The sequence below is a fragment of the Neodiprion lecontei genome, chromosome 1 (genome assembly GCF_021901455.1).
Source record: "Neodiprion lecontei isolate iyNeoLeco1 chromosome 1, iyNeoLeco1.1, whole genome shotgun sequence".
Lineage (NCBI taxonomy): Eukaryota > Metazoa > Arthropoda > Insecta > Hymenoptera > Diprionidae > Neodiprion > Neodiprion lecontei.
In genome coordinates this window covers 30,213,641-30,237,535 of record NC_060260.1, presented here as the reverse complement: position 1 = coordinate 30,237,535, position 23,895 = coordinate 30,213,641, and the positions used below count along the sequence as shown (strand labels likewise).

Below are 23,895 nucleotides of genomic sequence, written 5' to 3'. Positions count from 1 at the left end.
TTTTTTTTATTCTTCTTTCTTTCTTTTTTTTATTCGAAAAGTGCAGCCAATATGTGTATCTTTTTTTTCTTTCTTTCTTTCCTTCCTTCTTTCTTTTACAATTCGATTATTATGTCTTTTTCCGCTTCTCTTCCCCTCTGTTAGAGTCTTCAATCAATGCAATTACTTTGCTTGAAACTTTTCCCTAACTTTTTTTTTTTTTATTTCTCGACGATATCGAACCATTTGAACGAAGAATTCATAGAAGGGCGGCGAATTCCGAGTAAAGAATGAATGCTTTCCCGGTAGCACGTTACGATCAATCGATAGTGCTACTTTGGGGCTCCTTAAATCCGAAGGGCACCCTACATTGCTTGCGAATCGCACCTGTCCTCTCTCCCACGTCCCGTGACGTCACATATTCACCGTTTTCTTCCCTTCTATCGTTTTGTTTATTCTTTTCTTGCATCTTATCCCGTTTTTCGTTCATCGCGTTGTTCGTTCGATTTTAATATCACGCGCTGCGTGTATCTACCTACGTTACGCACCTACGAGTTAAAAATTAGACTTACGATTAGCGCACGGTGTGCCCACGTATGACGTATACAGGTAGATAAGATACACACGAACATAGAAAACCACGACCACGTGTTCCGAGAAACAATGCAGTTCAATTTAATTAGCTTGTTGAAATTTTGATTAAACTCTACCGCAGTCTCATATCATCTCCCGACATTGCTGTACATCCATACCACGCATATTTAGCAGATGTGGCAAAAAGTTTTTATCCCTGCATTACACTCGCCGTGGATGATCCGTATCGTATCATTTCTACATTAATTAGCCACCTCCGAGGATCCTTCGAGGCCCTTCTCGCGTACAGCGAATAATTTTACTCTCCGGTTTCGTTATTTAGGTGCAGGTGTGCGTGTGTTTGTGTTTTGCGCCCGAGTCGCGGCGTTCTATCCAATACCTAGACCTAAAGGTACCTGGACAAGGTACACACTTTGACTTGTCGTACCGGAGCTCGTTACAGTATGCTAACCACCCTGTGTGTATAACGTACCTATTCCGATACCTATGTACCCGAGCCCCACTGCATATATGTACCTTCCGTTACGCTTTCACATCCTGCAGTGCAGTGCGGTACAGCAACGCTCCGTTCTATCGGGAATTGTAAATTCTGTCGAAAGTTTTCGATTTGTTCGGTTTCTGCAGTTACCAGACCCGGTTTCATTCGCATTCTGTTATACCTTGTATACCGTTTTTTGAAAATTTTCAAACTCTGTAACGCAGAACCGATGAATTCGCGTTGAAGGAAAGGGGGTAAAAAGAAAGTAACGAAAAAAGCAGAGGAAATGAGAACGGATTGAAACCGTGTCATAATAATGTGGCGTTTGTTTTTCAATATTGCAATATCGCTGGCTTTAGGTGGAAATGGTTTTTTCTTTCTCAACTACTGGCGATTTTTGTACAATGCTTTGTATGTACCAGCTCACGCCAATCTTGATAACGCGCGATCAACTCCGTTCAGACGTATTCGCGCCAATGTAACACGGTGCGTGGATACCTGTGTCCGGAATAGTTTGCGAAACAAGGACGGATCTCTGCGGCAGCAACTACTCACCCACTAATTTCAAAACCCTGGCGATCTAACGCCTCCGAGAACAACACGGAGTGAACCGTTTCCCTTGCCCGTATAGCCAAGGGAGACATATGTCATCGACACGCGAGTGCCTCTGGTCCGGTGGGTTTGTTCAAACGCACATGTCACTCGCACGCATCCAGCTATCATTATCATTATATCACTTCTCTACGTGTTAGGGAAGAGGTCTTTTTTTTTTCTTTCTCTTTTTCCCTGTTTTATACTTATTTTTTTTCCTCCCCGTGATATACGAAATTCCCTCCTTTTTTTTTATAACAGATCAATACCTTGATTCGATGAGATTAGAAGAGTTTTTTTTTTTTGTTTCTTTCGACAGTAATTTACTCGGTACGTTTGTAGTAGATTAATCGAATAAACGGTGAAATTTGCAACAACTGCAACGATGAGAACAATAATAATAGTAATAATAATACAAATAACGACGATAGTTGTCGCAAGGGTTAGCCGGGTTGAATTGCCCGCATAGAGAGTTTTGGCGCCTTTGTGCTCGCGACATTCTCATCAGCGCGACGGAGACCAGCTTTCGAAATATCTGACTTGGAAGGTCTTCTCGCTCGTCGACGTCGGGTTTATACCGCTTATAAGGCTTGGCCAAATATTTTATTCCATTAATAGAGTAGTGGAAGTGAACCTCTGCCTGCTGCAGCAGCAGCCCGTTCAGATCCACCCTTCAGCTTCGGAGTCAGGGATTTGGTCGTTACTTCGTCTACGTGTTTGCGCGTTTGTGCGTTTGTGTGTTTGTTTGGGTATACAAACTTGCTGTGTCGGAGCTAGGTGGCGTAAAAATTTTCCCTCAAGATTGACGCTTTGCTCCATTCTTCTCTCTTCCTCTTCCATTCTCCGTCTCTTCGGGACAGTCGTAAAAGTAAATAAATGAGAAGCCTGCACACGCTAAACTCTACCTCCTTTTATTGGACGGGCTTGAAAAGCAGCACGTGGCAGAAGCAGTTTGTGACGTTCTTGAAAGAGAAGGAGGATTTTCTAAAAATAAGACTCGTTCCTTTTATCGTTATCGATAAAACGGTGTAATCTTTATAGAAAAGCTCACAGGGTGAAATAGAGAATGCAACTTGCTATCGACTTCGAGGTGTTTCATGGTTTCAAATATATGTATAAACACGCCTGCCATTGTGCAATTTGGGATACATTTTACCTATCGACGTCTTCGTTATGCCGATGATCCACGATTAACAATTGTAGAAAGCGAAGAGCCAACCTATTGCGAACAACGAGATAAACGTCGATCGGAAAAATTTGCTCTTTATCCCGTGTTGAATTGAACGTATTAAGAATTTCTTCTCTTTCGCATTGGGGTAAGAAAATTTCTGCTGAATTCCCATCACAAATCCTGTCGTTTCACCTCTTACGCTTTCTCCTCCATCCAGTTTCGTTTCCAACTTACAATAATTTCTCCTCGTTGAACTTTCGCAACTTTATGAAACATTGAATTTTTAACTTGTCGTTTTTATACGATCGTTAGCTACGATCGAGGTGAGTTGTTTGATGTTGGCGTTCTGATAACGATTCACCGGTTCGTCGAATCACGAGATATTAATCCTGGCCCTGTTATATGAACATGGAGAAGCATAAGTAACGGTCGATTATGTAGTTTCGAATTGAGACTCCGTTTAACCTACCGAAGAGCCAATGCTCATGCAATTACAGACTTACCAAATGGCGTAATACGTTCTTTGATCCATACAAGTTTAAAGCGTAAACGCATGTGTAGTTCGAAGTTGCTTCGCCTCACTTTTGTTCGGACGGAAGAAAAATCGTTCCGCCGGATGCGATATCGCATGATTCAAGTACAGTTTCGCCGATGATGATCGTGCCTGTGTTCCAAGATGCGAAACAGTCTTTACGTGTTGGTTCTGTAGATAAACGCGGAGGCTGAACTCGTATTTCATTCTTCATCCGGAAACCCAACAGCACGGAAGGAGAGGGCCTCCATCTCTCCTCTCTCTCTCCTCTCTCTCCTCTCTCTCTGCTCTCTCTCTCTCTCTCTCTCTCTCTCATCGCCGAACATTAACGATGTTGTTCTTGTAAATCTCAATTCTCAACTTCTCCTCCCCCCTCTTCTCTCGCCCAGCCATAAGCACCGCCTAGCTTCGTGACTCGGCGCAGAGTTTGCCTATCCGCTTTTCGACCGTGTCTGCAGGGTAAACGAAACTTCATCCCCATCCTCATCCCCCACCCTGTCGCACCATCCTCCCGGAGGAAGATATAATTAAACAAAGTTGGACCGGTAACCCCGAGGACGCGTTAAATTTCCTACTACAACGCCATATCGCGGTCAGGTCGGCGAGGGATATCCTCTTCTTGCTCGTCCTTCCTCCTACCTCTGCACGTCATGCACACCGTGCAACCAAGTCGCGAAGTCCGCCTTCTACACGCGTCATTATACATTCGTCGCAGCATGTAGCAAGCATGCGTTACATACAGATGTTGAGTATCTCTCATATCTATGATGTTACACATCCTCGTTAGGAGAGACTTTTACCGCGTTTAATCGTACGGAAATGTCGTTACACGTGGATTTGTGTGCGTTCACCGCATCATACGGTTCAAATCCGACGTTTGCCGCATTGATAACAACCGCGAGTTATCTCTACCACGGTTTATCACGGTTACCTGGGCAATTCTTTGCCGTCGACTCGATTAGAGAAAGCAAACATCCCCCCCCATTTTGGAATTCTCGAATTCTTTGTGCACGCTGATTCGTCGATACTCTCGCTTTTATATTCAATCTGTCTTTTTTTTTATTTTTATTTTCATTTCTTCTCATTTTAACAATTCGCTTGTATCAATAACCGCAGGCTATCTCGCATCGACTGTTTGCATAGTGTAACATTTGTTAATAAAGAAAATGTTACGTGTCTGCGGCACTTATAGCTTTGCATATTCGCACACGTATGTCTAGAGTTCACGTCGTTGGTTGCACGCGTTTTTAAGTGTTTCCAGTTGTAAATGGCCTCGTTAAATTTTTCCACCTGGACGCTGGCACGGTATGCGTCGAGTATTTTCTTCCCTTTATCACTGTGCCCTACGTATATATTATACATAAATTGCGTCCTCGAGACTCTCAGGTCGCGGGAAAAGTCGAAAAGTTTCTTTTTCTTTTCTTTTTTTTTTCGGTCTTCTTTATCTCATCGCACGGTAGTCTCGTTTCTTCTTCCCATTAAACTGTTATACGATCATGCTTGTACAATATACCGTAATTAATATCATTTACTGCACGATCTAATGTTGATCTCACTGTAATGGTTTGCAGACTGCTGAATTATGTAGGCGGATTTTTTTTTTTTTTTGTTCCTTTATATCCCATAGGCAACGAAATGTCTGGCTCGATGGATTTCAATTATATCATGATTTAAACGGGTAAATGATGACACAGGGGTCGAACTTCGTCTTGGTAATTATTGCAAATTTAATCCAACTCGATATCCGTATGTATTTAAACCGAGTTTTATCAGAGATTCCTTAATTTGAATTTCCTCGATTTCTTTAACTTTGGTAACAGCTTCCCTTGGTCAAATTACGGAGCAAGTTTATCGGGCAGTGATGGGAAACTTGAAAGTTTCAAGTTTTTTGTGCCTGCCTTCGTCCCTGGAAATTACATAACGCGGTGTTACATCGTTTCGGTTCGTGGTCTGCCTACGTAATTATTAGCATTTCACGATTCCTATCCTTACGTCATTTTCTTCTTCTTCTCCATCGTAACGCGACTCGGGACTCTCCTCGGTTACGTCACACGCGCGTTGTCTCGGAGGTCGATTAATAATTTCCTGGGAAATTAACCCCCGGGCATTCACCCTCGTATCAACGTATACGTATGCTTTATACAATTTATAACGCAAGTCGGTTGTCGTGAAAGTTCCATTCCAAATTGCCGTAAAGCTGCGGAAAATTCAATTGTCAGGGGTGGTGTTGAAAAAAACACTACATGTAACAAAGACACGTCAGTTTTTTGTAGGGTACAATTTTTCATACAATTATTAAACAACCGACAGGTGATGTAGAAAATTTTCGCATTCCTGCCGATACCCAAAAATCACTTTTAAATAACTCTTGAATGAGTAGATTTGTCATCAAATAAGAGCTTTTTTTTTATAGAGAGTTCAATTCAGAAAATCGCGATGATGCACCTCTAAATATTAATATTAAGTGTTCAAACTTGGACAGCGTTCTTTTTTCGTTATTTGGAACAATATTTTCGACCTGAATTTTGAAAAAAAAAAAAACTGATCAATTTTTATTAATACAGTATATCATATACATTATACCGTTGAATAAAGCGATAAAAAAATGTTTATTTCGACTTTTAAAATTCAATATTTATCGCCGCACTGACTACACGTATACATTGTACAAGTATATTTTCTTTTTTCTACGAGGCGATCACGGAGAGAAAGAGAAGTACAATAATGGCGGATATCGAACAGTGCCTGCAACTTTTTCCCGCGTTTCTTGTTCGTCCCGGGAATTTTTGATCCTTGAACAACCGTATGAATCGTTGTATCGTTGCGGTGCAGCCCATTTTTCCGACGGGCTATAATTATTTATCGGCGGGAAAAGGGTGACTTTTTCCTTTACGATATACCCACGTAAACGCTCGACGCATGCCGCGAGTTATAATCAAAAAACTCCCTCGTCCGCTCGTCGGCAGCCGCCTGCGACATGTGTCCGCGGGTATCCTATACCTATACCCTATTCCCTGTACCCGGTTACACGGCGTGTCGAGGCTTATCGAAGGGTTCTCTCGCGGCCGGCACTCAACCTGCACAGGTGTTGCCAGGTACGTCAGGTAAGCGACCAACGGGTCTCTCGTTCTTTCTCGCTTTTTAGCAGCTGCCGCGCCAGGTGGAACCGCGTTGTTGTTACCCTCGTTCCTACGTTTTCACCACGGACACAGGTTCCGCCGCTTCGAAGGACTCGATTTTTCTTTAACGCAATAAAATAACCCGAGATTTAAGTGTATTAAATGTAAAAGTCATTTTTTTTTTTTTTTTTTTATTTTATTTATTTATTTATTTTTTTTATTTTATTCGAATTTTCACGCGGTATAATCTAATCGGTTTGTAATTAGTTGGAGTGAATTCGGAGACTCGCGACAACTTGAGTGTAATGAAATTTCATGTTCTTTGTCAATGGAAATGGAAAAAAAAAAGAAGAAGAAAGAAAGAAAGGAAAGGAAACTTTTTACGATTTACATCAATTTCTTTACCAACATTGAAGTATTCGTTATATACTTTTGTGTCAGAAGCTACTTCTTTCTTAATATTTTTGTACTCTTGAAATTTTTAATTTTGGAAACAAATATAATGGTTGAAAAAAAATATCTTACAATTAGTTTATCGGGCGAATAGTTTTTTTCACGGTCAAAACCATTCGATCATTGTCAAACGGATCTGAGATTATTATATTCTACCGTTTTGTTGAAGTTAACACGTCTGTAATCAATGATTGATTGTAAAATTTTTTACACTTGTAATAAGTGTAAGAAGAATTTTTCACACAATACAACACGTATACTGTAGAATATTTCTGGTAACTTTTATGAAACGAAAATTTGATTTTTTAAAAATTTAACGATCCCCGTGTTAAGATAAAATAATTTATTACACCCTGAGGCGGAAAAAATACACGCGATGAAAAAAGTATGAGCCTTAGATATATATATATATATAACTGGGAAGCTCCGATAAGCCGTGGATTAAAAATATACCGTTCCACGTTTCGTTTGAGGAGTAAAATTTTAAACGAGTGTTACTTTTTTTTTTTTTTCCTTCCTCTTCTTTCCCTCTCCTTCTCCCCTCAGTGGTGGCGTCTGGCGGTGATGTTTGCATACGCCGGAACGACGTGTTCGTGAACAGAGGCTCGGTCCGGATTCGACGCAATGCACGCGTGTATGTTGCGTGCACACGCAACTCGAGAGAGAGAGAGATAGAGAAAAAGAGGAAGAGAGGAAGAGAGGAAGAGAGGAAGCGTGCGTCTGTTGCAGGCCACCGCATCGAGGAGAACAGATGCTCGGTTCGGACCGGCGGCAATTAGAACGAATCACGCAGTTCTAACCGCGACCTAACCTCGGGGCGCAGGACTCAGTTTAGCCCCTCCGGTTCCTCAGTTATTCCTCGACACTCGGAGGGTGAACGTCGCCCTTACGTAAGTCGAGATGTGCCGGATCCGCGTCTCCGAGATCGCTTCTATATTCTGCTATTTTCCCCTCGTCGTTTTCGTCGCTACGAGGAAGTTTTTCCTCTGGTCGATTCTATTTCGTCGACAATTTTTTTTTTTTTTTTTTTTTTTTATTTTCTCGTTTCACCCTCGCATCAATTCGCGATGGAATCCGACGTCGAGACGGTTTGAGGACGTCTTCGGTTATCGGTAGTATATATAAGTTGGCGACCGAGGGTGAGTTTAATCATCGTTCATTATACGTGTGTAAGTATGCTGTGGCGTAAGTATAACAATCGAGTTGTTTACACATTCAACGAGAAAGTTTCTTCGCTCGGCATGCGCTTTTTCTTCTTTTTCTTCTTCTTCTTTGTGCGAGGAGAGAAAAATTTCCACCCCTACCATCCTCCGGGTCAGATTGGTCGTATAAATATACAAGTTTCGAGATCAATTTCAAAGTTTTGTATAGAGTACCGTCGAATATCGAATATATTTGTACACGTATATAAAAAAGGATCGGTAAACACTGTTCGATCGGTCTTCTCGGTTCTTGATAGACTTTTGTACGCCAACTTTTGTAATTCCAAAAGTTCCAAGCACGGTACCTCGGATTATAGAAAACTAGAACGAACACGGAGCCTGGGGGTTATAGATCGGTGAATGGATTGTAATAGGAAACGATACAATCGGAGGTACTTTTTTTTTTTTTTTTTGCTTTATCCTATAAGTCAGTTTATGCCATTCGCGATTTTTCCCTCAGTCCAGAGCCTGCCGTGTAATGCTGATATAATTGAATTATATCATCTACATGTGATGTGCGTACATTGATGATTTCGCCGATTCTTTACCCTTTGAAATCGTAAAGTCGTACCCGAACCAGCACGCTGCTGCTTCTCGCGATATTTTTCGGTTTTCTTTGAAACGTTCTCTATTGATTTTTTTTCCAAATTCCCGGACAACTTACGGCGGTGTTGATTTGTCGAGTTCTTCGTAACTTCATTCTTCGACAAATTTTTCTAAAGTGTCTTAATGTGTAATTCGATATTTCGCAGACCGGTTATATGATAGAAAAAAAGCGACTCATTTGACAACCGTACAGGTAGACACAAATGGTTATTCGATGTGATCGATCGATTGATTTATATACTTCATTGCTCACAAAATTAGTCGAATCAATTCGAGACGAGGCTATGTAATACAAACAAAGACGAATATAGAGAGGATCGAGGGAGTTGGGATAAATAGACAAGAAGTAGGTATATAGGCACGTATAAACGATCAAATATTTACAAATCCGAGATAGCATCACGCGGAATTGGTGGTGGTGGTGGTGGTCAAGTCTCGAAGGTTGTTTCACTGGGTGCAGCGGTACAGACCAAACGACCACGAACTTTGAAACGCCAGGGAGGCGGCGACCTGTAAATAAATAATCAAACCGTGCCTCGTTTCGTCGTAAAGTCAGCCACCGCACGCCGAAGTTTCCTTCCCGCACCTTTCCGAAGTAAGACTAGATGCTGTTTTTACCTTTGCCCTTAATCTTCGTTTTTTCCCCGTTGAATCGTATTGTTTATTTCGCGCAATCCCCGGCAAATCATTTCGGAGGAAAAGTTGAGCGTAATCTAAGCCGGGCTCAATTTGACGCTCCTTCCCTCTTCTCTTTTCCTCTCACATTTTTATTTTCCTCGACTCAGTCGCCCCAATCGCGTCCCCTTTTCCTCTCCTCTTTCTCCCCCTTTTCTTCCAACTCTCATCCTTGGAAATTCCTCCACCTTTTCTCGAAATTCTTTCTCATCTTTCGTCCCGGCACGAGGTTCGGGTTATTCATGGTGCACGTCTCAATCTTCTTCGCAATCTTGCCTAAACAACTCTGCTGGATACACTCGAAGTGTTTTCGGTGTTACCTGCCGATCATCCGCTTGATCCTCGGCAGCTCGCGTAACGATCGATATTATCGGTAAACCAAGCGGGCGATTCGATGATCTATAACGAGCGCAAATCAGTTTGGAATTTTGTAGCATATTGTCAATGTTTGAAATTTATTTCTCGTTGTCTGGTTAAACAATATATATATAAATATAAATCGAGTGAAGTGCGATCGTATTATGCGAATGGAAAATTTCGAATCCCGGGCAAAATCTATTTTCGCACAGCATAGATTCGTTATTTTTGGCTTATCGATTGAGGTACGCCGCAAGGGGTTCGTCGAGTCAATTCCGAGTAATTTTAATTAGGCAAGATGAGATGTGATCGGTTCGCGTTTAGTGTTACCGAATGTCGTGGGAGCAGTGCTTAGTTGAACGAATCCTACTTGTATTCAGTACTAAATACCTGCTACGATTTCGAGGAAAACGAGACGCGAGAGCACATGGAATGAAGCATCTGTAGGAGATCAGATATCTATGCATCGTATAAACAATTTGAATTTACCAAAGTCAAAAGGCGTTCGGATACACGTAGCAGGTTTATAATTTGATCACTATTTCCGTGCTTGTAATTGTACCGAGTTTCCTGCCCACGTATCATTTCAATGTAATCACGTGATATTGAATTCTCGACATCTCGTTGTCGCTCGACTCGTGTTTCGGCTGCTAGGCGGCCAAGAAAACCCCTCAAGTGTTACGAAATCGGAAACTGGGCCAAAGGCTGTTTCCGGTATGGTCTCGTTTTCGAAAATTACTCTCCTTCTCCGTTTCTCCTCTCTCGAAAACGGAAATCGGAATTACAAACGCGTTTATTCGACGATTAATTAGAACCCCGAGCTGCCGCTGACGAACGAATGGATTGAAAAGTTTTTACCTCACCCCGGATTTCGGCGCGGGTAAAACAATAAAACGGAGAAAATACTACGCGAGATGGGGAAAAGGAGAACGGAACAGAAGACGGGGGAGATGCGTATTTGCTAGCCGTTACCTTTGTCTCGCGCTCTCATCTTCCGGTGTATTTCTCCCCACGCGCGAAAGTATCCCATTTCCTGTCTGATATTACACAGTGGTTCCCTCCACTTCCTGCTCCTTCTTTACCTGTGTCGATTCTTTTTTCTTCTCCCTCCTTTTTTTTTTTCTCCTTTTCTCGCGATATCTCAATTTTTTCTTCCACATATCTCTTGTATACCGTACGTATATTTTTGTTCCTATAGCTACCTACATGTATGACACACACACACACACACACACACGAGCGCGCGCATATTTATTTCGCTTGTCATAAAAGAAATGAAAAGATGAAGACCGCGAGATATTTGCCATCTAATACATGCGCGCGTACATAGCGTCTGTGTAAAATCTCTACTTTGATTTCATATTTCCATTCGCATTCTCTTCTTCGTTTTTCATCGATCTTATTCTTATCGCGCATATCTCTAGTTTGTTTGACGCGTTTTTGATCTTTTTCGAGTAACAAGAAGGTAGATATACTATATTTACGATATTTTATACATCGGACAACCAGTTCATTAGCCGTAATGAGAACGAAAATCGTCCCGTTTATAATCACGAGGTTATTATCGATTCGCTATTGAAAATAATAAAAGTAACGCAGAAGATTGCACATCTTATTTATTTCAATTAATTCGTTGACAAATACTTTTCACGTACAAAAATGTTTTCAATCTGATTGCAAGTTGAGAATGTTTTTGGTACAGGAGACCAAGAATAAAATCATGAACGACAGAGAGGGAGAGTGAGGGGGAGAAAGAACCAGAACAAGAGCGAGAGCAAGAGCAAGAGCGAACGAACGAACGAACGAAGAAACGAACGAATGATAAAAGAGCAACCTTCTGTTGCAGTCACTTGGGAACTTCTTGGAAGTCGCGATATAATATCGCTAAAAGCTTTTTAATAAACAGTGTTGTATTCTTTTTTCATCTCTTCGGGGCTTCCTTCCTTTTTTTTTTTCGTTTATTTTCCCCTCAACTCCTACGAACACGATATAAGCTCTGTGTCCGATCCGTAGACTGGGTGAGCTTTCGGTTCGGTGCAAGCGGCAGAAACTACCACCACGAAAATCCCCTGAATACGTAACGCGTGGCGCACGGCTTCGGTTACTCAATTGTTTCCCAGGGGGAATCCCCGCACACTTTCATGTCGCGTTGTGTACAGATAACGGGAAAAAGATGTACGGATAAAGCAGCCAAGAGGGAGACAGAGAAAACTGAGATAGTCACGTTCGATGTACTTTGAAACCCGCTAGTTTCACACCCGGCCATTACGCCACGCATGCAACGTTAGAAGTCTATAATACGCGACTATGTACCGAAATAATGCACGTATCGTGACTGATTTGTCGATTATATTTTACCACTTTGTGTTTTTCCCTTCATTTCCGGAATGTTTTTTTTATGCGTAGAGCAGCGTCGTACAGTCTTTTCTAATCTCGTATTCGCTGGCGGGAGAATTTTTCTTTTCGTCTGTGTGTTTTTTTTTTTTTTTGTTTCTTCTTGTTCTCGTTTGATTTTTAGAAAAAAATTCCCGTTTGCCTTGAAACGTTACTTTTTCACATGATACATTTTTATCAGAGCTTTTGTCGGGAAGGAAACGTAGGACGATTGAACTCTTTGAGAAAATCTGCTCCTTTCAACGATCCGACGAATCGAATGTGACTTCTTCTTCCAGGATTCTCGTATTTGTACCTCTCACGTACGATAAACGTTGAAAATTGTGTTTTTCGCCGAATCGCAGGACTAACTCAAATCGTAAGTTTAACGACAGACGAATTGCAACTATAATTTATCCGTGCACAATTATCCAAGTATTTCTACCTCCGATTGTTGCACCTATTTCGAGTCATGTCACATAATTAGGTTAGCAAAACCGGATACGCTGACTAAGCCGCCTCGTTGTTTCTCACACCACTTTTTGAGGTCTATTGAAAATTGTGCGTGCGTGCAGGGTGCGGTCTAGCGGCCATTCGAAACGTTCATTTAGCCGTGAATTCGGTGCGGTTTCGTCCGCGTATCCTACAGCCTTCTCTCTCCCTCCCTCTCCCTCTCTCTCTCTCTCTCCTACCCCTCGCCGTCTCTCTCGACAACAACAGCTGCTGTTCTTCGCACACTCGTTATCACCCTTGCACCATTACGCGAGGCGTACGTACGTATACCTACCTCGAATTCCCAGCCGCGCAGTAAACCGTGGTGCGGTCCTCGTCCCCGAGTCTAGGTCCTACCTACTACCTACTACCTACCTGCGGCGCAATTTCGACCCCCCGCAGCGAGTACCAACCTACTCTTGCGGCGTATACACGGAGCGAGGCTTAGACGCCCGCTATGAACGTGTCGAAACACAAAGGGCCGAGTGTCATCACTCCTGGTTTACCATCCTTTACCGGTGTGAAGCTCTCAAAAAATAAAAAATAAAATAAAAACAAAAAACTTGCCACTGTTGTACGAGGCGACGAGGACGACGTTGACGACCCGCGACAAATTAACGGGTACTCGTCGTTTCACGGAAACTCCGGCATTAGCATGTACAATCAACAATTGTTACCAGACACTACGATGATTGTATGACGACGAAATTTCATATCGTATCTGAAAACTGCCCGACTATATTGCGTGGGATGGAAATATACGGCACGGGAAGAACGAGCTCGTGTCGCGCTGACGGGAAAAAGAAGAAGAGAAGGGACGTTTTTACGTGCGGTATCGCGTTGGATCGGATTCCGGGGGTATTTGGAACGTCGACGATTATTTATCGAGTATTGTCAGGGTTTGTGTCACATTACATGTATTTGTATAATTTATTATCGACAGGCTAAAATTGTCGGAAAACATAACTGTTTGGGTGTAAGTTGGAACTGTTGGGCAGAAATCTTTTTACAATATCTCATCGTTCGCCTACCGTTTTGCACATTTTATCCTCGCAGTGCCGAGAGGGATGAAAACTATGAAACGTATAACTTTTAGACGCGGTCTGGTATTACCGACGGTGAAATTCGTATCACAATGCTCTACCGGCGAGATTGCTGCGAATTTTCAACGAAGCGCAGCGGCGACGAGTTTTAGTGTTTTCTGTTTATATGTCAGCATTCGTGAAATATATGTATGTAATAAATGGAACCCGGTGAGAAAGAAATTCGCGAGTGAGAATACCGGGCAGATACCGTTTTACATGTATATCTCCTCAGATATGTAGAAGAACGATTTTCCCCTCGAATTGGTACACAATGCCGGGAGGTATGACGTTCCGATATTGAGTAAAATTTGACGCAACACTTGGAATTGTCGAGCTTGATACGTATTTCACTTTACCCCATTTCCCTCCTTTCGCACAAACCGGGTTCTCCGCAGAAGGCAGAGTTTGCCGGCTGCGACAACGGCAAATTTCACGTAGGTACCTCGCAAAGTGTTTCCGGCGGTAACCGCTTTTCAAATTTAACTTTGAGGATATCGGAAACTTGAAAACCTTTCACCTGTTTCCCGTTTCGATGTATCTAATTCGTTTTTTTTGCACATTCGTCAGGAAATATTTTTCGAACTATCGTACGATAGGCGGAGTCGTGGGATATTTTTGAAAAAAATTATAATCGTCGGTGAATCGATGACGTAGAAAGAGAAGAGAAAACTAATCGAACGATATGCAGGAGTTACGAATCCACCGCGACATGTCTTAGAATTCGAGACAACAAACCACCCCAATGAACATTCGTATCTATTTATACCCCACTGTACAGAACCTAAATACAGATTTACGATTCACAAATCGTTGCCAGACAATACGGCAGCTTTCCCTCAATTTCACCCCCACAGTTATTCTCGCATCGTTAAATCTCCAGTTCGTCCCCTTCTATCTCCGGCAATCAGCCAATCAGTTCGATTTATTGACACGTGCAATTCCTTCAGTTATTACGGTCATCGGACCGTTAATTTAGAAAAAAAAATATTGTTGTTTTTTTCTTTTCTTCCTTCGATCATTGTTATCAATATTATTACTTTTATATCATCTTCATTCGTAAGGGTAGTAAACTTGTCAGATGAGAACAGAATGATCAGTAGTGACAAGGAAAATTTCTCGTACGAAAATAATCACGATCTGGTCTTTAACTTGAACTAATCGTGTGCAGTGTTGACTCGTTTAAATTTTCATATTAATTTTTGGTGTCATGCGTAATATTTAGTTCGTAAATATTTTCTCATACGTCTTTTATATCAACAATAGTACACGTTATATTTATTTGTAAGCCATGATATGTGAAATCTTGTCTTTAACAGTAATTGCTTAACTCTGATGTTGGATAAGCTACGCGGTGCGAACGAGATAACAAAGAATAGGAATGATTAAAAATAAAATCGAAACGTTTCATAAAGTGTACGATAATAATTGTATAAAAATAATCTCGAAGGGTGGGTGTGTCGATGTAATTATAATCGATAATTGACGAATTCAAATTTCACCCATTGTCAGAACACGCGTTCCACTTTGTCCGCTTGGCTTTGACAGCTTTCTGAAACGTTTCACTGGATACGTTCGACGGTTTAAATAAATCGAAAGGAATCATTGAGCAGAACTTGAGAACAATCCTAAGTTATACGCGATTAAGAGAACAACGACGGCCACTGCGATCAATCCGTAGGGTAAACCGGAGCCTTCTTCTGCCGATTTTTGGGACTGTCCCGACTTCGATGCAATCCACTCGACTTTCTTCGGTTTGATATTCAACCTTTCGGCCTCGACGATTTCCCCGATTTCGTATTTCTGCATCAATTCCTTGGCGTCCTCGGAGTGACCGACGTCGTCGAAGGCCTCGCTTCCGTCCTTGTTTCGTTGTTCCGACAGAACTTCCTCACCGCCAGGATGTTCGTTAAGGAATGGTCCTACGTCGTAAACCTTGTCGTGAAGGATGAACAGGTTCGTACCCTGTTCTTTCGACTCCTCGACTTGCTTTCGCGTGAACAGCTTCTTTCCGCTGGCCATGTTCCTCGGGTTTAGGGCCCCTTGTGATTTTCTTCCTGAAAATGACAAACCGATTTCTTAACTCAATTTTGTGTTTAACTTGTTCCACGCCGGGTAATTTTGACGAACGCGTTACGGTTGCGCGATTTATTCTCGTTATTTGTACTCATTTTTACCTCTCTTGATGCTTTGTAACAATTCTAATCTACGTTTACCAGTTATCCAATTAAACGTTACAACGTGCGACAAATCCTGACTCACTTTTTGAAAACGGGGAAGATATTTCCAACCTCTTAACCCGAAGAAAGCGATTTTCCCAAGTCTTTTTTATACTCCCTATATCGGGAAGTTGAGTATAGAGTGCGAAAAATACAGAGTGAAAGAGATCTTTAGATAGCTTCAGGGTTTATCAGGAAAGTGTATATATATATACACACACATACAGTTGTATAAAATACTCGAAAAATTACACGACCAACAGTTCAGTTTCGTGTTGCGTAATTTTGATTTTATGCTTTACTTTGTATCAAGCGTTCCGTACGAATCAAGTCTTTCAATTCGCAGTCCGACTGTAATATACATCTAAACGATACAGCACTGGAATATCTAAGCGTTATCATGTAATCGTTGCGATATTTGAAACTTTACTCGATAAACGCGTACCGCCAGCATTCACCTTTTAAACGCTGCGTACAGTTTATCCTCAACCAGTGCGTAAAAAAGAAAAAAAGAAAAATTGCTTATTTCCCGACGTGTCCAAGTAATTAAGAAGTTTGGAAATAATCGCGAACCAACGATCGGTAAAGACGCGGTTACTGTTCGAATTAATCTCAGATAGAGAAATGACAAATTTTAAAGTCTCGCGATACAGAGCTCGCTCAAACTACCGGATATTATGACTCTCCGGGTTCGCCTAAAGCGGACTTGCTAACTCCACTTGAGATATTTATCTTCTCGTCATCATGACTAAGCTAGTTGTACATCGGCAACAAGGCCGTCCGTTCTTAGCCGGTGGAATGGCGTCGCACGTCAGATTAGTGGCAAAGTGCGTGTTTCATAGGTCTCGACGTTAATATCGCATGCTTTGCTACTTCCACGGTACCAGCTTATCCCGCAGAATTATTGCTTTGAACATAGTACAATACACAGTAGAAATAACCACGAGTACGACTTGTTCCTAGACCGATCGTTGTTGCTAAATTTTGTTTATAAAATATATTTACGTCATTCGAATACGCGTGAAGAGTAAGTACTTTTGTATCAGTTATATAACAATAATAATACAGTGCGCTAGGCAACTGCGCAATATTTTTTCTGTTATATCACTGCGGTAAGTATCTTATCTCAGTAATCGCCGATGTCTTCACTATCGGCCCAACTTTAAGAAGAATGTTACCGAATCTTTCCAAACGCAGGCGCCCTAAATTCACGCTTCTGAGGCTACTGTGCGTAGTTGAGACGCGGACATTTATTAACTGCATACGGCTTTGGGTAAAGAAAAATAAGAGAAATAAATCAAAATGATAAATATTCGAAGACACGTGGCGTACGAAATTCTTGGAAGTTGTATAATGATGGTAGGAATTTCTTCAAGTATCGATCAATCAACGTTCGTTAACGGTTCTCATTCCTCGTGCAGTGTACGAACCAACAATGTTAATATCTCTTAATGATACGACTAAAAAATCTTTCTGACGTAAAAAAAAAATAAAAAACAAATCGCAGTTCTGTACGTTACACCAGAAAAAAACAACGATTATGAAGAAAAAAAGACAAGGTCACGGAAGAAAACACTGCAATACTACGAGATATATTATCGTATACATGTCTCATCTCCTTTTGCTCCTGCATGACCATCAAACAAACATCCCACGCTTAAACGTTTCACGTATCGTGCTAATTGTCCTGCAATTCACGTCGATGCAACAACACGGATGAACGATAGGAAGATAGAAATTACGTGGCCTTAGGCTGTCCATGTCCACTTGATCGCACGGATCGTGACGGGCGTATATATATGTGTGTGTATATATATATATGTGTATACGCATGTCGCAACAATCATCAAGTTCAACTTACCAACCGTTACTCGGTCAATCAAAATGGATTCCTTAAACGTGACTCGTACGGGAACCGCAGCACCGAATGAACAGTGAGACGATTTACGAACTAGAATTTGTACATGCAGCGAGTGTAATTATAACGGGTGAGAAATAACGTGGAAGTTTGAACAAACCGGCGGTAAGGACGCACTGGGAAAGACTGCTTCTCGCGAGATAAAAATTTCAAATGTTATCCCCAGCCGACATCTCGGCTTCTCTCTCCCACTACCAATTGCCTCGATTTCCCCTCCAATGGTCGGCACACCACGCGTCTGTATATTATTGATATGTTTATGTATGGGTGGGCGGACTGGTCGTGTGGAGAAGCTTCTCCTTGGACGGTGACGAGGTATTCCTCGCAGAAGGGGAAAACGGCGCTTATCCAAGCTGCCTCGTAAGCCGCCTCCTCCTCAATCATATCTCTTCGATGTATGCGTATTACAAGAGGCACAGAAGTTTAGAAGATACGTTACTTGCGGACTCGTAATATGTGAACGTTAAGCATTACGCTGCACTTATTACGACGGTTATATAAAAAATTATGCCACCGGCGATTAGGCGTAAACGCTATGCGTTGCGGCGTTCGTTTCGGAAGCGTTGTGTTGAGAGAGAAAAAAAGTAACGCTGTATCGAAATCCGGAATTTGCCTGTCCTTGAACATCCGGTCGATATGGAAAACTCTAGAAATTGTGATATGAATAATAATAAGTATAATAATATTTCAAGATCAATCTTTCTTGATGAATGTAATGGCAAAGATCGGTGTTTATTCATTCTTTTTCTGTGGACTCTGCGGACTGTTTTTCGAAAATATCAATTTCGTATTACCTGCGTACGATAAGCGTTATTGTTTTCTTTGCTTCAGAAGGCCTAAAAAAACGCTGTTTTTTGATATAGTTTCAAGTATATTTTTGGAGTACAAAGTCATTTTTTTTTTTTTGTTGTTATGCAAAACTATCAATATATAGGTACATGTTTCAAGTGCATATTTGCACAAAGCCTCGTTATTGAAGTCTCTCAGCTGCGGGAAAATTGGAGCTCGTAATGCTTGCGTGGAACAGAAATTGAACAAAAAATTTTGAACTTCCATATGTTTTCCTTCTACTCTTACCTATAAAAACCCGAAAAAATTGCAAAAATTCTATATTTTTAGCAAGTTCGAAAAAAAACACGTCCTTAGAAATAAAAAAATCACTTCCACGTGCTATGAAAATTGTTTAAACTAACTTTTTTAAAAATATTTTAGATTTAACTGGAAGAGAATTTAATTCTGAACATAAACAACATTCATTCGTTTCAATCGATCGTATAGTTTTCTTGCAATCTTTCCCGCAAATTTTAAAAAAATCGTGAAAACGAAAACTCGAGAAATCGCGCATCAAATTTTCGATGGGAAATATTATCAATTTTTGATTACTTACAATAATAATCGACTAATATCGACTTCGGCAATAAAATGGCGGTTGTGCGACATCAGCAACCTTCTTCTTATACATATTTAATATGAGTTTACTCGCGGTTTATTTTTCACTATTTTTATATGCAGGCCTTCTCCGTGAAGGCAAATAAGTTTGATGTTGAATTTCGTTGAGTAACGTTATTTAATGAATCTTGTTTTTACAGAAACACCAGTGTTTCATATCAGTCGTTCGTTATAAAACGATACAACCCAAAGCACTATGTATTTTTATACGAACGTCGTTATCAAATTATTCAAATATACGAGGGACTATCTTCTTCGATTGAATAAACCTCGAATAGGAACTGATTCTGAGTGCAGGTGTATAGAACAGAGGTAATTGCGTCTCAAGAATTTGATTTTTATTCAACATTTCGAATCTTCTTATTTACATGGGATTGTGAAATACGGTATTATACGGATAGCTCAATAACTCATATCACTTTGGTGTCAATATTTTTTTCGAGTTACCGTTACACTCATTATTGTATATTATAGATATATCGGCGATGAGCTTCACATTTATCAAATTATCGATATCGCCTACAGCAGTTGACGTCATATATAACGTGACGTGACAAACCTGGGTTTTTTTTTTTTTTTCAGAAAAATCTTTGGGTAAGAAAAATTGCTACAAACTAAAATGACCAAAGCAATTTAAAAGTCACTTGCGAATCAAGTGTACAGGGTGTTCCAATTCACAAGACGCATTACGTTTTCAGCAGATCTAATTTTTCAATTGCAAAGTGTGTTCTACGAAAGTTGTACGATTCAGTGAAGAATTTTTTCTATGCGGTCCAGCATCATAACTGGTGATGCTGCGGAGGACGGACCGGTTTTTTTAAAAATTGAATCATACATTTTTGTTTCCACTCAAATAATCTTTATTCAAAAATGTACAACCTTCTCAGGAATTTTTTTTTATAAAGTGAAGAGTTCGTGAGTTACAACAAAAAATCAAATTCTGCAAGACCCGGGGAGGTTGAGTTATGACGAATGAAATCACTAATGCGTGCAGAGCTATTACAAGGGCAATTATTTTCAATTAACCTCCTCGTGTCTCGTGTCATGATTCCATTTCAACAAACTGGTCGATACTCAACAGCGTCCAAAAGTCGTGACGCTGGATCGCGTGAAAAAAATTCTTCACGTGTCACCCTCTGAATCATGCAACAACTTTTCTAGGACACATTTCCCAATCGAACCATCAGGTCGGCCGAAAATGTAACGCGTCTTTCGAATTGCGACACCCTGCACAATTCGAGTACGTCTAAGTAGCTTGAGGTTCTCGCAGAACAAGATGAGATCTCAAAACACGTAGTAGAAGATAATCGCATAGACGAGGACAGCCAGACCTATAAATACTAGAATCCAGGGCGAAGACTCTTCTTTGTGCTCGACGTAGTCCCAAGGTTCTTCGTCGGTGATGTTAGCCTTGGCCGCGGTCACCGCGGCTTTTTCCGTAGATCCTCGCTCCGGCTTATCCGACTCGGAATCCCCGAGGTCGCCGATTTTATACATTTCACGAAGCTGCACCGCCTCCGGTGAATGACCAATCGCCTCGAAACATTCGGTCCCGTCTGCACCCGCAAGATTTCGCAGGACTTCCTCGCCCCCGGGGTGTTCCTTCAAAAAATTTGTCACGTCGTAGATGCCATTGTGAATAATGATCCACAGATCCTTCTCGTGATTGTGCTTGGCCACGTCTTCGGCGGTGTAATGAATCGGCATATCTTTTTCTTCTTCCTTTTCCTTTTCAATTTCGCTCCCGAGAAACACCTTTCAGCTCCTGTATTCGAGAAAAAAAATCCAAATGATACACGGTGAGGAAAAATTACTCAAACGTGCAATCGTCGTCAACAAAGTCAGACGAATTTATAAATAAGGGATCAGATAATTGACTTTCATATTAAACTCAATATTGATTTTAAACGAAGCTTGTTCACGTCAACCTACTTTCGGATTTAGACTAAGTAATTAAAAATTGAAGTCCACACAGGCGAATAGTTGGTTTTAGTACAGTTGGCGTTAACACATTTTGCGTCAGTTGATGTTAAACTTTGGGTAAACGAGAATTCCGCGATAATATAGCTTCTACAGTCGTTCAGCATACAAGGTACGAACAATGGAACGTCGTTTGGCGTATAGAGGTCGGATTCGTCGTAACGAGCAAATTTCGTATAATCGTCCTCCTTTGCAGAGGCGAGATGCCGGGTGATGGAAACTGTGAAATGTGCATAAATAAGATGAGAAGATTTATCGCGTTCGTCAAACTGACCTCAGACAATATAATCCGGGAGGATATTCGAACGAAAGAAAGAAAGCACATAGAGAGAGGCTTGCATAACATCCTTACGTATTAATCCTGGAGATCCTTTCAACCCGCAGCGGTCGTTTGTTGAAAGAAGTTATCTTGCCCGGGCACTTTTATTGCGATCACGATCGACGCAGTGAAATGAAACACCAGTCACAGTTTCAAGTGAATTTAACCACTGTTAATATATTTTTTTTACACAGCAACTGCTCTTGATATTTCGTCGACTCGTCGTGCGGCTACGTCGTATGGTCGTATTGAAACTGGAACTGTAACAAGTCACGCAAGTCACAGTCGGTAGTATTATGTGGTAACTTGAGAATAAATTGAAGAAAAATTTTCATCCGATTTGCATAGAATAGAGACCTGCTTACGCACTCCGTCACGTGTCGCTTCTGGCCTTCGTTACGAATTTAAAATTGAACCTGCACATTCGGCTGATACGGTTTTAACATCAATTCGATGGTTTTTTGGTCCTCTTATTTTTGCGAGGAAAAACTAACTCTGGATAATTTTACCGTAATATCAAATTGTTCGTCGTAACTGTTGCAGGATTGCATGATTCTAAAGAGAATGAAAAACTTGTTGAGTGTGAAAAATTACGGCGAATCATTTCGTCCGTTTCTTATTTTACGTGGAACTATGTCGATACTTCTCATTAGTAAATTCGTAGCACGCTTTCATTCATTGTCAGTGATTTGATTATATACGCGTGATTAGACTGTTTTTCACACTCGGATCGGCCGGTAACTTGAGTGTATATTTGTGTTGTACAATATTATGCCAAGGAGTAAGAATTTTCCTTGAAACGATACGGTGCTAGATAGATACACAATTTGACATCGGTTTGTCTACATTACTTCGTTTATCGTGTTTCACAGCGACATTGACGCGTACGTATACAGCGAAAGTGAAACGCATTCGGGGAAACATTGCGATACGTTCGACGAACGTAATTATGTAATTTGTAGGTACGGAAGACAGAGAATTGGAAGTGTTACATAACGTAGGTGTATACGGTGGGGAATATTCGAAGGTGAAAAGGGGTAGAGAGAAGCATCCGAAACGTGGGTATAGACGAGAATCTCCTAACGATTCGTTCCATTTAATCACGAAGATCAAAGCTGCGTCTAACTATTTAACTGAGAATTAGTTGTGTACGTTCTACTCTCGATAATTGTGCTTTCCTGCATGCATACCCTTGGAGCGTTTCGTCGTCGTTAGTCGGGTCGAATGTCCCCTTGATATCACGGCGACGAATTATATATCAAACGTATCGCGAGTAATTGTTACACAGTCGCGTACTCTGGTTGTACAATTTAACGAAAAATCGTTTTCAATTTAATCCCTATTAGTGTGGCAACATTGTCTGTAAAGTTTACAGGTTTGCGAAAGCTCGTGTGGCGGAAATGGTACAGACGTCGTCAGCGGTTATTACGACGAGGGGAGAGGTGGAACAACAGCTTGAATTCGCCTTAAAATTGTAAAGAGAGCGCTTTACCGACGAGTTGGAAAACCTCCCGCGAACAGTCGAGTGACTGTCGAGGGAGTCGTTCGTGTTCCCTCCGACGGTGAACCCTGTTCGCCATGGGGGGGTGAAAACGGCTGGTTCGATCCCGAACTGAACCGTGTTCCACCTACTCAGCTCTCTGCTCAAACTTCAAAGCGAGATGGCAATTCGTCAGCAAATTCATCAGCGGTATTAAAGTGGTTCTCCTTCCCATTGACTTCCTAACGAAACCGGGGCTCGCTTAGCGTATATATCAACGACGGAGATTGGCTTTCGGTCACGAACCTACCGAAAAACTTGCCTCCTGAATCTCCTGTATTCGTATTATTAAAAAACATCGGGATCTGCAAATATTTCGAACGTTCTACACGTCCCATATAACGATAGTTTTCGTATCATCGTTGAACGCTATAGACGAAATGTGGATTCTATTCCCTGATTTACATTTTCCTGGTCAAGAGCTCTGTATCAAAGTTGAGTAACGTCGAGCACGTAAACCGGCGATTCCTATACGCACTTGATATTTTTACCGGTGGGGTATTTCCTACCTCGCAGAAATACTGCGCGGGAATTTTTTTTTTTTTTTTTTTACGAGCTAGCAAACGGTTTTCATTTCGTTTCTATGTATACGCCGCACGGCATTACGTATCTTTTCCGATAAGCTCGAGGCTTATCTCGTAAAAACACATATCGCGTCACAACGGCGGATAGAACTCTGACTGTGAACAGAGATGTAGTCAAATTTAGTAAAACGCTTAACGAGTATTCTCGCCGGTGTACGTTGGTTTCAATGGGGATTATTCTT

At 41.2% G+C, this 23,895-nt stretch overlaps 3 protein-coding genes across 10 annotated transcripts in view; 1 reads left to right on the top strand and 2 right to left on the bottom strand.

Annotated features, from left to right (window-relative positions):
- LOC107224383 (heterogeneous nuclear ribonucleoprotein K homolog) overlaps positions 1-23,895 on the top strand; it is a 101,343-nt gene that overhangs the window by 70,685 nt on the left and 6,763 nt on the right. The gene's annotated exons all lie outside the window — the stretch shown is intronic.
- On the bottom strand, positions 14,938-17,983 carry LOC107224385 (cytochrome b5). 2 transcript variants are annotated; one of them, XM_015664411.2, is made up of 2 exons: positions 17,785-17,983; positions 14,938-15,761 (listed from the first exon to the last, which is right to left on the bottom strand). In XM_015664411.2, the coding sequence occupies exon 2, from the start codon at positions 15,724-15,726 to the stop codon at positions 15,307-15,309; it is 420 nt and encodes a 139-aa protein (XP_015519897.2). In that variant the 5' UTR covers positions 15,727-15,761; positions 17,785-17,983; the 3' UTR covers positions 14,938-15,306. The 2 variants fall into 2 exon arrangements, with proteins under 2 accessions (XP_015519897.2, XP_046602693.1); XM_046746737.1 differs by lacking the exon at positions 17,785-17,983 and adding an exon at positions 16,382-16,577.
- Positions 19,607-21,496, bottom strand: LOC107224384 (cytochrome b5). Its single transcript, XM_046746736.1, has 2 exons — positions 21,223-21,496; positions 19,607-21,055 (listed from the first exon to the last, which is right to left on the bottom strand). The coding sequence occupies exon 2, from the start codon at positions 20,995-20,997 to the stop codon at positions 20,575-20,577; it is 423 nt and encodes a 140-aa protein (XP_046602692.1). The 5' UTR covers positions 20,998-21,055; positions 21,223-21,496; the 3' UTR covers positions 19,607-20,574.